Source organism: Ochotona princeps, chromosome 29 (assembly GCF_030435755.1).
Source record: "Ochotona princeps isolate mOchPri1 chromosome 29, mOchPri1.hap1, whole genome shotgun sequence".
In the NCBI taxonomy this organism is placed as follows: Eukaryota; Metazoa; Chordata; class Mammalia; order Lagomorpha; family Ochotonidae; genus Ochotona; species Ochotona princeps.
In genome coordinates this window covers 15,808,210-15,820,709 of record NC_080860.1, presented here as the reverse complement: position 1 = coordinate 15,820,709, position 12,500 = coordinate 15,808,210, and the positions used below count along the sequence as shown (strand labels likewise).

At 50.7% G+C, this 12,500-nt stretch overlaps 1 protein-coding gene across 5 annotated transcripts in view; it reads left to right on the top strand.

Moving 5' to 3' along the window:
- The first annotated feature begins 1,441 nt into the window (after window positions 1–1,441).
- THOC5 (THO complex subunit 5) overlaps window positions 1,442–12,500 on the top strand; it is a 41,899-nt gene continuing 30,840 nt past the window's right edge. The window contains exons 1-3 of one of the 5 annotated variants that reach the window (XM_058656617.1): window positions 1,442–1,528; window positions 6,093–6,224; window positions 9,392–9,535. In XM_058656617.1, the coding sequence (XP_058512600.1) occupies window positions 6,129–6,224; window positions 9,392–9,535 (240 nt within the window). In that variant the 5' untranslated portion in view covers window positions 1,442–1,528; window positions 6,093–6,128. Of the gene's footprint in view, window positions 1,529–1,992; window positions 2,014–6,087; window positions 6,225–9,391; window positions 9,536–12,500 lie in introns of those variants that run through there. The other 4 variants (XM_058656616.1, XM_004591964.3, XM_058656618.1 and 1 more) reach the window with 4 other exon arrangements.

Sequence of the window (12,500 nt, the reverse complement as noted above, 5' to 3'; positions counted from 1 at the left end):
AACCACAGGATGAGGAAGATAGAAAGTGAGAGAAGACCACTTGGGGAGGGGTTGCTAACTACTAGAAAGAAGGGGAGAAGGACTCAACCGTTTCTTCCCATGTCACGGGTTTGAAAACTTGAATCTGCTGTTCCCCGCCTTTTATCAGCCCTCCGTCCTCCCCACAGGCGCAAGTACAGGCGTCTCCTCTCCCCTCCACCTGCGCTCGTGTGCCCCACGTGACATTCTGTTAGCCCAGCCCTTATTTTTACATGGACATTAGTGAGTGGATAAAGAATTCTGGGACCTTCCTCAGTGACCCCCCCATGCCTCATGATCCTCCCCTTTCCCCCACCTTACTGATTTTGCCTCCTTTCCAGGAAAACAAGTCCTGGGGGATGTTGATGGAACCAATTAAATATTTACTAGAAGTTCTAGTGTCCTTTTTCTTCCTCTGCAAGAAGCTTTAGCGGATGCCCCAGGCAGGGCAGGGTAGGGTAGAGCTGGCCAGTGGGAGTTCTCTTTCATAGGGCATTGTGCTCCCAACCCAGGCTCAGGAAGCCATCTTACCTCCCGTCACCCCCAAAGGAAGGGGGTGGGAAGGTGTGGTCCACCAGACAACCAAGACTTTGACAACTTCTAGGTTTTTTTTTTTTTTTTTTTAAAGATGATTTTTATTGGAAAGGCAGATATACAGACAGGAGGAGAGACAGAGAGGAAGATGTTCTGATGGCTCACTCCCCAAGCGGCCGCAATGGCCAGAGCTGAGCCAATCCTAAGCCAGGAGACAGGAACTTTTTCCCCAGTCTCCCACATAGGTGCAGGGTCCCAAGGCTTTGGGACATCCTCTACTTCTTTCCCAGGCCTCAAGTAGGGAGCTGGATGGGAAATGGGGCTGCCAGGGTTAGAACCAGCACCCATATGGGATCCTGGTACATGCAAGGCAAAGACTTTACCTGCTAGGCTATCGCTCCGGGCCCAGGTGTTTCTAGTTTTAGATGAGGATTTAAACGACAGAATTCCTGGGCTCTGGGTGCACAGTCCACACCATACTGCATCAGAGCTGTGACCCTGTCCAATTGGGTTTAAAATGGACAAACCAGTCAGGCACAAACAGGTTCGCCCTGATCTGTTTCCACTGTTGTGGCAAGTTATGGGGACTATACTTGGTGGTTAAAAAGCCAACTAACGGAATCAAATTTACCAGGGTCCACGCTGAGGCGCTACCCAGCAGGTGGCACAGTAAGTACCCCTAGTTTGTGAGGCACTGTTGTAGGCGCTTGGGAAGGTGAGGGAGATAAACGAGCCCTGTTCCTTGCTGCTTCGGCATCCCTGTATGAAAGCGGGGTAACCGCCCGTCCCCCATCAGCCATTTCCACAACAACCTTCCCACCCGTCCCGCGCTCTGGGGTTTTACTTCCGGCCTCCGCGCCTGGCTTCCGGCAGGCCGCTCCTCCCTTCACTGAGCTTCTCTGTGGTGCGTCGGTCGTGGCGTCATCAGGGCGCCGGAAGTGGCTCGTCGTGCGGGAAAGGTTGGCGGAGGTGTTCGGTGAGGAGTGGACTGGGTTGGTGACCTGGGTGGCGGGGCGGGGCCGGGCCGAGCCTTGATGGGCTGCGGTGTGGGATGGCTGGACGCTGCCATGGGGTTGGGGTCCCTCGCGGCTCCCCTCGCCTTTCCGTGCTCTCGGCCAGGCTCCATGGAGCTCTTTTTCCGCGTGTGGATGATGTTCCCCGCTGTGTCGCCCTCCGGTTCTGTGTGGTAGCGGTTCGAACATGACGGGCGTTCGGAGCCCATTGATGATGGTGCGGGTGCTGGTGCTAAGTGCTTCTTCTGTCAGGCACCCCACTGAACTTTTTTTTTTGTTTGCTTTGGAGGGTGTGTGGAGTCCTTTTTAAAAATTGTTTACTATCGAAGTTTTCTGTGTTTGTTTATTTGAAAGGCGAGTCGCGCGGTTGAGGGGGTCAGATCAACATTCCTCCACCTGTCACTTAACTTCCCAAATGCCCACAGCAGCTGGGGCTGGGCCCGCTCGGGTGGCAAGTACCAAACTATAGTTACACCTGCTGCTTTCCACGTTCCCATCAGCAGGACTTTGGTCGTAGGAGGGGACTCCGAATGCAGGTGTCGCAGGCTGTGCATATGTATACGTGTATGTGTGTATTTAAGATTTACTTATTTTTATTTGAAAGTTGCAGAGAGAGAGAGGGGAAGAGAAAGAGAGGGAGATCTTCCATCCGCTGGCTCACTGTTGCCAGAGTTGGGCCAGTCCAAAGCCAGGAGCCGAAAGATTTCTCTGGGTGTTCCCCACACAGCTGCAGGATCCTGAGAACTTGGGACATCTTTCTCAGCTTTTCCATTAGCAGGGAGCTGGATGGAAAGTGGAGCAACTGGCACTCAAACTGGTGTGCATATGGGCTGCCGGTGCCATAGGCAGAGGCGTAGCCTGCTATGCCATGGTTCGGCCTCTTCAAGCTGCATTGTAACCACTGTACCACCCTGATTCTTTTTAACTTAAATTTACTTTGAGAAAGATGTTTTAATTCTCTTGGCAATGAATGGAAAACCACTTCCCTTTTCTTACGCATGTTGCAGTGAGGAGAATTGCGATAATCAACGTAACGAGAACAGGGCCTGGTTGGCGAGCTCTGTCCAGATTTCATTGTGTAAGGGTTTGAGGCAATCATTTAAAGGAATATTGAAAGTCCATAGATGTTAAGGACATACAAGGGGACAGATGCTCTCTTTGAAGCAGACAGAAGTTTCGTAGAAGAATTGATAAGGGATGAACTCTGTATAAGGTGTTCAGTGTTATTATTTATTTTAAACTTTATTAGAAGGGGAGAGAAAGAGCAGAAGAGAAGTTTTCTGTCTTCTGGTTTACTCCCTAATGGTCACAAGAGCCAGGGCAGGTATTGGTCAAAACCAGGAGTCCAGAGCTCCATCCTGGTCTCCCACCTGGGTTGTAGTAGTCCTGAACCCTTGGGGCTGTCCACTTTCCAGGGACATCAGCAGGGATTCAAACCACAGCTCCACTCTGCTCTGAGTTGCTGGCATTGCAGGCTGGCGGTTTTGTTTACTGCGCCACAGTTGGCAGCCCCTAGGTGTTCTGCATTATTTAAGGTCCCTCACGCACCGTTTAGATCCCTGAGCTCAGATGCTTTTTATTTTTCCCAAGTTTTGTTTTTCCTTTACTTCAGCTCCCCAAAAAACGTTAATTTCAAAGGTACAAAGACAGGCAGAGAAACTTTTGCATATACTGGTTCATTCTCCAAATGGCCAAAAACAGCTGGATCTAGCCAGAAACTGGAATCTCCACCTGGGTCTCCCATGTGAGCAGCAGGAACCTAACTTGGTAGGGCCATCACCAGATGACATCTTCCACCTTCCCAGTGGAACACCTCACGTGGTCCCGCTGATGCCAGCCCCTGATGTAGGGACCGTTGTTCTCTCATCGATTCTGGGCAAAAGAGAAATGGCTTATTCTAAGACTGAGTCATAATATTCCAACTCTGATGTCACCATGACAACACCATTAGCTCCCTCAGTGACAATGCCAGTCACCCCTGGACACTGATGATGACCAAAACAGGTGGAGACTTCTGAGCCCCAGGAAACGTAACTTGAGGTCTTAATACATTTTAAGATCAAACATTTAGGGCCCGGCGGCGTGGCCTAGTGGCTAAAGTCCTCGCCTTGAACGCCCCGGGATCCCATATGGGCGCCGGTTCTAATCCCGGCAGCTCTACTTCCCATCCAGCTCCCTGCTTGTGGCCTGGGAAAGCAGTCGAGGACGGCCCAAAGATTTGGGACCCTGCATCCGTGTGGGAGACCTGGAAGAGGTTCCTGGTTCCTAGCTTCGGATTGGAGCGCACCTGCCCGTTGCGGCTCACTTGGGGAGTGAATCATCAGATGGAAGATCTTCCTCTCTGTCTCTCCTCCTCTCTCTGTATCTGACTTTGTAATAAATAAATAAATCTTTAAAAAAAAATCAAACATTTATGGCATTTTCAGCAGAGGTACGACTAGAAGGCATGAGAGCCGAGTTGTCAACCACCCCGATGGACCCAAGTTTTAGCCCACTAGCCCTGCAGCTCTAGCCGAGTCATTTCTCTTTTGGAGCTTCCCTTTTCTTGTCTGTATAACAGAGGTATTAGTTCTCATTTGAGAAGTCGGGAAAATCAAATGACAGCTCCCCTGTAAAGTGCTGAGACCAAGGCCTCACCACACTGATGTCGGTCAGGAGTGGGATAGCCTTGTGCCAGATGAAGGAGTTGGGTTGCTAACGTCTGAATTACTTTGCCAGGTGCATGGAAAGAGGGCCTAGTCCACCACCCAGCTGGGAAGAGAAGGTCAGAGAGAGAAATCCTCTGAGAACATCCCAGATATCCCTGGAAGGACCTTGGGAAGCACTAGGTGAGCCTTTCTTAGGAGATGAGAAGGGAGAGATCAGTGCTAGGTCATGTGGCTTGTTTGGGGGCCAGGTTGTTGTGCACAGTGGCAGGCAGGAGTCAAGGTTGGTAGGAAGAAGTTGTCACAAAAAAGGGAGGGCAAGAAATGCCGCTGGGAAGGTGGGCTGGTGTCAAACCAGGAGTGTCTGTACAGAGCCAATCAATGTGGACGGTGATGCATTACAAAGAGCCAGAAAAGGTTTTGAAATAGGAGAGGCATTACTTAGAGTATTTTGGGTTTTTTTGTAAGATTGATATATTGAGCCCAGCGTGTTGGCTCAGTGGCTGAATCCTCACACTGCAAGCGCCAGAATTCCATATGGGTGCTGCTTCGTGTCCCAGCTGCTGCTCCGCTTCCCATCCAGCTTCCTGCTCATAGCCAGGAAAACCAGTAGAGGATGGTCCAAAGCCTTGGTACCCTGCACCCGCGTGGGAGACCAGAAGAAGCTCCCTCTTCTGTCCCAGCTTTTTTTTTTTTTTTTTTAAAGATTTTATTATTATTGGAAAGCCGGATATACAGAGAGGAGGAGAGACAGAGAGGAAGATCTTCCGTCCGGTGTTTCACTCCCCAAGTGAGCCGCAACGGGCCGGTGCGCGCCGATCTGATGCCGGGAACCAGGAACCTCTTCCGGGTCTCCCACGCGGGTGCAGGGTCCCAAAGCTTTGGGCCGTCCTCGACTGCTTTCCCAGGCCACAAGCAGGGAGCTGGATGGGAAGTGGCGCTGCCGGGATTAGAACTGGCGCCCATATGGGATCCCGGGGCTTTCAAGGCGAGGACTTTAGCTGCTAGGCCACGCCGCCGGGCCCTGTCCCAGCTTTTGATTGACTCTGCTCCAGCTGTTGTGGCCGTTGAGGTGTGAACCATTGGATGGAAGATCTTTTGTCTCTCGATATCTGATCTGCCTTTCCAGTAAAAAATACATCTTAAAACATTTATTTATTATTTGAAAAACAGATTAAAAAATACATTTTTAGAGAGAGAGGAGAGAGAAAGAGAAGGAATTCCATCTGCTGGTTCACTCCCTAAATAGACTCAATGGCCAGAGCTGAGCTGAGCTGAAGTCAGGTGACATGACTTTTTTCCAAGTCTTCCCACGTGGGTGCAGTCCCAAGGCTTTGGGCCATCCTCCTCCTGTTTCCCTCACCATCAGCAGGGAGCTGGATCAAAAGCAGAGCAGCCAGGACTTGGACTGGTGCCTCAAGGGATGCTGGCGCTTGCAAGCAGAGCATTATCGTGCAGCACCACTGCGCTGGCCCCTGGTAATTGGTTTTTTAAAAGAAAAATTTAGACAGCATTGCTGGGCAGAGCAGTCACCTTTGTCTTGGGGAGGAAAGCAGAGGGCCGTGGTTAGGGTGTTGAGATGCATTGCGCTGGGTGAACAGCTGATTACAGGGTGCTTCTGTGGCAATTGTGAGCAGATTGTGCATGGCGATAGGGAAGGGAGAGGTTGGAGGTGATTCTAAGGTCGGGTGGGGTGGGTGGGGAGGCGGAGCAGATGGATGCGCTTTGTACAGGCTCAGGGGTGACTTCAGAGAATCAAGGTGAGTCCTTAGAGCCTGCCTGAGTTAGGCCTGTCTGTCAGGGGCCACAGCAGTGGGTTTGAGCCCAGTATTCCACCTCCAGGAAAAGAAGAAATAACTCAAAAATGTTCTCCTCTCAGCAGCTTTCTGCAGTCTCCTCCTGACCTTGAGGAACAACCATGTCATCAGAATCAAGTAAAAAGCGGAAGCCCAAAGTCATCCGGAGTGAGGGTGCCCCCACCGAAGGAAAGCGGAACCGATCCGACACCGAGCAGGTGAGACCAGCCAGGCTTTCTGTGGTGCTAAGAAGCTACAGCCTGTAGTGAACACTCCGCCTCAGGGGCACGTCCACGAACAACAACATCCTGGTGACCTCCACTCGCTCAGTGAGAGAAGTTGCCGTGGCCTCACAGAACCTGAACCAGCAACCTGAGAACCAGGCAGCTTCTGTTCGATACTGTGAGGGACTGCAGAGTCAGTGCTGTGGGTCAGAGGAAAGCAGGCCCTCTATAGCACGGTCTGGCGCTTCCTGGGTATTGCATGCCTGGGGGAGCTGTGTGCCACAGGGAGCCGTGTGCTGCAGGGAGCCTTTCCTATGACTGCCAGGGCAGGTTCTACTCTTCCTCTTGATTGTTTCTATGTCCTGTTAAGCTAACCTATAACTTAGCAGTTTGCTGGTTTGGGTTGGTTGTTTTGAAAAATTAGCATAAGGGCTCAGCGTGATAGCGTAGTGGCTAAAGTCCTCACCTTGAATGTGCCAGGATCCCATATGGGCACCAGTTCTAATCCCAGCCGACCTGCTCCCCATCCAGCTCCCTGCTTGTGGCCTGGGAAAGCAGTGGAGGACGGCCCGAAGCCTTGGGACCCTGCACCCACGTGGGAGACCCAGAAGAAGCTCCTGGCTTCTGGCTTCGGATTGGCTCAGCTCTGGCCATTGAGGCCGCTTGGGGAGTGAACCATCAGATGGAAGATTTTCCTCTCTGTCTCTCTTCCTCTTTGTGTATCTGACTTTGCAATAAGAATAAATAAATCTTAAAAAAAAAAAAAAACTAACATAAGAAAACATACCAACTTGAATTTACTGACTTTGGTGTTAAAAAAAAATGATTTCATTGTACCTATTTGAAAGGCAGAATGCTAGAGAAACATATCACATGTGCTAGTTCACTCCCCAAATGGCTGCAAAGGTCAAGGTTGGGCCAGGCCAAAGTCAGGGGCCTGGAATTCCATTTGCATTGGAGATGGTAGGGGTCCTACCAGCTTCTCAGTGTTGGTGGTAGGGGCCCAGGTATTGGGCCATCCTCTGCTGCTTTCCCAGCTGCAAGGAGCCACATCCATAGTGAAACACCTGGGACTTGAATGGAAGCCCCGAGAAGAGACACTGCTGTTAACAAGTGGTGACTTGACTTGCTCGGCAACAATACCAAACTCCCCCTCTCCTCCCAGCTTGAATTTTAATAAAGAAATGAGACCTTCCTCCGATTTAGGAAGCTAAGATTAATGAAGAGCTTATTTGGGGTGGGGGTGGTGGGGAATTGATTATGACCCTTCTGTAATCTAATGTGTTCTGTTTGGTGCAAGGGCCACGAGACCAATTATATTTTAATCTCTGTTAAAGCTTGAATACAGCAATTAAATGTCCATCCACTGGAATTCGGTTAAGTGAGTTCTGGTTCATCACTGTAGAGCTCTGTCTATCTGTAGTTGTATTCTTTTTATGTTTATTCATTTTTATTTTTTGAATCGACTTTAAAAGAGTGACAGAACGTGATTTTCAGTCTGCTGGTTCGCTCCATAAATGGCCACAATAGCTGCTGAAGCTGTGAGCCCTGAATACTCCAGGTCTCTCAGGCAGGTGGTAGGAACCCAGTTACTCCGGCCGTCAGTACTGTCTCTGGATCCACAGTAGCAGGAAGTTGAAACGAATATCCCAGGTTAGGCTTTAAACCCACACTCCAGTGTGGGATATCAGCATCTTAACCTAGGAGCTAAACAACCCTTCATTTCTGCTTCACTGACTTTGAAACATACATTCCTGGGCCCGGAATAGTATCCTAGAGGCTAAAGTTCTTGCCTTGCTTGCACTGGGATCCCATATGGGCACCAGTTCATATCCCGGCTGCTCTGTTTCCCTTCCAGCTCCCTGTTTGTTGCTTGGGAAGGCAGTAAAGGACAGCCCAGAGCCTTGGAATTCTGTACTTGTGTGGGAGACCTGGAAGAAGCTCCTGGCTTTGGATCAGCTTAGCTCTGGCCATTGTTGCTACTTGGGGAGTGAACCAGCGGATAAAGGATCTTTCTGTCTCTCCTTCTCCGTATATCTGACTTTCCAATAAAAAAAAATAAATCTTTTAAAAAAAGCATGCATTTCTTTGTCATCAGAAAGAGAGAAAGATTTCTATTTTGAAAAGAAGGAAAGGGCCTGGAGCAATAGCGTAGTGGTTAAGGTCCTCGCCTTGCACACACTGGGATCCCAGTTGGGTGCCGGTTCCGATCCTGGCAGCCCCGCTTCCCATCCAGCTCCCTGCCTGTGGCCTGGGAAAGCAGTCGAGGACAGCCCCCCCCCCCCAAAAAAAAAGAAAAAGGAAAACAGTTGCTTCAAGGAACAGACCCTTCAAAGACCTGCTGCGGGGCTTCCCTGTTCCTGTTCTTTTTTTTTTTTTTTTTTTTTTTTTAATTTATTTTATGGCCCGGCAGCGTGGCCTAGCGGCTAAAGTCCTTGCCCTGAACGCCCTGGGATCCCATATGGGTGCCGGTACTAGTCCCAGCAGCTCCACTTCCCATCCAGCCCCCTGCTTGTGGCCTGGGAAAGCAGTCGAAGACGGCCCAAAGATTTGGGACCCTGTACCCGCGTGGGAGACCTGGAAGAGGTTCCAGGTTCCCGGCTTCAGATGGGGCGCACCTGCCCGTTGCGGCTCACTTGGGGAGTGAATCATTGGACGGAAGATCTTCCTCTCTGTCTCTCCTCCTCTCTGTATATCTGACTGTAATAAACTGAATAAATCTTTAAAAAAAAAAAGATTTATTTTATTTTTATTGGAAAGTCAGATATACAGAGAGGAGGAGAGACAGAGAGAAAGATCTTCGTCCGATGGTTCACTCCCCAAGTGACCACTACAGCCGGTGCTATGCCAGGATCCAGGAACCTCTTCCAGGTTTCCCACACGGGTGCAGAGTCCCAAGGCCTCGGGCCATCCTCGACTGCTTTCCCAGGCCACAAGCAGGGAGCTGGATGGGGAGCAGGTCGGCTGGGATTAGAACCAGATCCTGGCTTGTTCAAGGCAAGGACTTTAGCCACTAGGCCATTGCTGCTGGGCCCTACTGTTCCTGTTCTTGTGCAAGGAGCCATCTCAGCCAGTGACCCTGGTACCCACCCCTCCTCTTTTCCCCTTGTACGTGTACACACACACAGAGACACCTGCAACCTGTCTCCTTGCCTCCACAGGAAGGGAAATATTACAGTGAGGAGGCGGAGGTGGACCTGCGGGACCCTGGCAGAGACTATGAGCTGTACAAGTACACGTGTCAGGAGCTGCAAAGGCTCATGGCCGAGATCCAGGACCTGAAGAGCCGGGGTGGCAAGGAGGCGGTAAGCAGTGAGACCAGGCAGCCATGGACCTGGCAGTTCAAGGGCGCTGCACCTCCCAAGGCCCTTCCTGATCTTGGTCTTCTGTCCTGGACACAGTGAAATAATGGAACCTTGAGCTGCTAAGACCTGGCTGTTGCTTTCCTCACCACCCCTTTACTGATTATAGCGAGGAAATGATTAAGATAACTTAATCACTTATGTAGTTACATTTGTTTCGTCCCATTTTGCAAGGTCCTGAAAACTAACGGCATGTTTAGTTTCTCTTGATTTGGTAATGTTGGATATGTACAGATAAATCAGAAAGGGCTTCCCAAATGATCAATATTAAGTGATCAACTCAGGATTTAATGCAGAAGATCAGATGGATACATTTTTTCTTTTGTTTATAATTCTTAATTTTTAAAAAATATTGTGTACATAGTTGAGAGGGTGTGCATCCATGTGGGCCTCTGATTAGGGTGGGGAGGGTCAGGTGTGGAGGAAGGTGGGTAGGACACATGGTTCGGTTTCTTTTTTTCCTCTCTTGCATGGGAGGGGAAGGAAGTGGCCGCTGCTTGCTGTCACACTATGTCAGCGTCAAGGGATAAGGGATGCTTATTTGATACCTTAGAGACCGCTGATAAAGGGAAAGAGTATTACTCAAGTAGTTTTAATAGTTCTGAGAAGTTACTGGTTTTGTTACTTCAGGGTTCAGAAAAGCTTCCCAAGGTTTATTGGTTGACAAAGTCCATGTTAGTGCATCCACAGACCCAGGAACATGCTGCAAAGCATGGCCAGCAGAATTGTCCAACCTGTTCTGCTTTCCATGCTATGATGAGGCAATCGGCATTCCTTGCTGGCCTAAATGAGCTGGCCGTCATGTCCACCATATGCATCTGAACATGCTGTCCACTGCGCAAACTTCAGCAGCTGAAGAGACCTAAGACTGAATCACACATTTTGTGGTTTTCTTGGGTAGCAGGGGTCTGAGTCCAGTGGACTAGTTGGGGAGTCCCCCAAGAAAACTTGTCTGGGGTGACCTCAGACTTGACTCTTGTGTGTGCCATTTGGTGCAGGGTCAGATTTATTCTGTCACCTACACCAACCGATGCACATATTGGTGCATGCAAATGCCTGGTCAGTTTCATCCCAACCCTATATTTCAAATGAGCTGATGGGTGTTGTGGCCCAACCCAGCCAACCCACCACAGACATGGTCTCGCACATACCAGCCTGTCACTGCCTTGTCCAGCCTGGATTGCCCCAGCCCTGATTCTCATTGGGAGGCATAGCCCAGCAGGAGAGTGCCCAGTACTCCCAGCCCTGGACTGACATGACTCATACTCAGTCATGGTGCTGCAACCTAGCTGGGCTGACTCACACCCATTCTGGCTCTTGTGAATGCCAGTGGATGCAATAACTTAGTCCAGCCCAGCCCAGCCCAGCCCACTTCTAGTACCAGCTCTCACACTGACCAGTGGAAACTGTGACCCAGCAAGAAGTCCCCCAAGTTCCCCTTCCAGGTCCCTTCCCAGCCTCAGGTCTTGAGCATGCCAGCAGGTGCTGTGGCCCAGTCTGAAATTGCTCTCCCCAGTCTCAGCATTCAACAGTAAGTGCTACGATCTGTCTTAGCCCAGCCTGCACCTAGTCCCAGCTCTGGCCAGCTGGTACCTGTGAATTGGGCAGTGCTGCAGTCCAGTTTAACCTGGCGTGTACCCTGCCTAGCATGTACTAGCTTGTTTTCTTGCTAGTGTCAGAGTGTGCTCTAGATCACCCAGCCTGGTTCGTCTCCAGATCTGGCTTATGTATATGCAGTAGGTATTTCAGCCCATCCTGGCCTGACCTGCTCCCAGCCTCAGCTGTTCTGCTTACTGGCAAGAGCTTAGTCTACCAAGGGAATTCCCCAGGTTTCCCTACCAAGTTCACTTCATCCCTGGATCTTATATGTGCCAGTGTTGTAGCCTTGTCTGACACAGCCAGCCCCTAGTCGTGGCACTAACTGTAAGGTGCTACAGCCTAGTCCAAATGGCTTACACCCATTCTGATTCTAACCAGTGAGTGATACAGCCTAGTCCAGCCTGACCCACTCTCAAACCTGACTCTCACTTGACCCATTGGATGTTGTGGCCTAGCCTAGCCCATTCTGGCTGTCATAAGTGCCAGCAGTTGCTGGAGTCTAGCCCAGTCTGACCAGCCCACACACATGCCAATGGGTATTCAGCCTTGCCCAACTGGTTCACCCACAGTCCCAGCTCTTATATTCACCAGTGGAAACTGCAAGTGAGTCCCCAGGGTTCCCCTACCAGGCCTGTTTCCATTTCTGAGTCTTGTGCTTTGACCTAGCCTAGCATGGCCTGCCTGCAGTCTCAGCTCTCACTGGCAAGTGTTGCAGCCTAGCCCAGCTGGGAGCAGCCCACACCCTGTCTTGGTTATTGTGCGTGACAGTAGGTACTGCAGTTTGACCCAGCCTGGCCTGTTTCCAGACCTGACCCACACAATTGCTGACAAGTGCTGTAGACTTGCCTGGACTGGCCTAGTCCCAACCCCAGTTCTTGTGCTCCCCAGCGGAGGTTGCAGCCTAGTGGGGAAGTTCCCCAAGTTCGTCTACCAGGTGTGCTCCCAACCCTGGATCTATCTCATGCTTGCTGGTGGGTGCAGTAGCCCTGCTTGGCATGATCTGCCCTTAGTCCTGGCCTTTGCCTGTGCCAGCAGGTGCTGCAGCCTGGCCCAGCCCTAGCTCCCACAAATATAAAATAGGTTCCTATGAGGTAAGTTCTATAGTCCAGCCTAACTCAGACTGTCACCAACCCCAGCTCTCTGCACAAACCAGCTGGTGCTGCAGTCCCACAGAACTGAGTCCACAACTCCCTTACAGAATCTGCTCCCAGATTCTATTGTCTCATGTTCTGTTGGGTGCTGTGGCTCAGCCTGATGTGGCCCTCCCACTCCCCCGGCCCTGAAGCTCGCAGATGGGTACTAGAGCCTA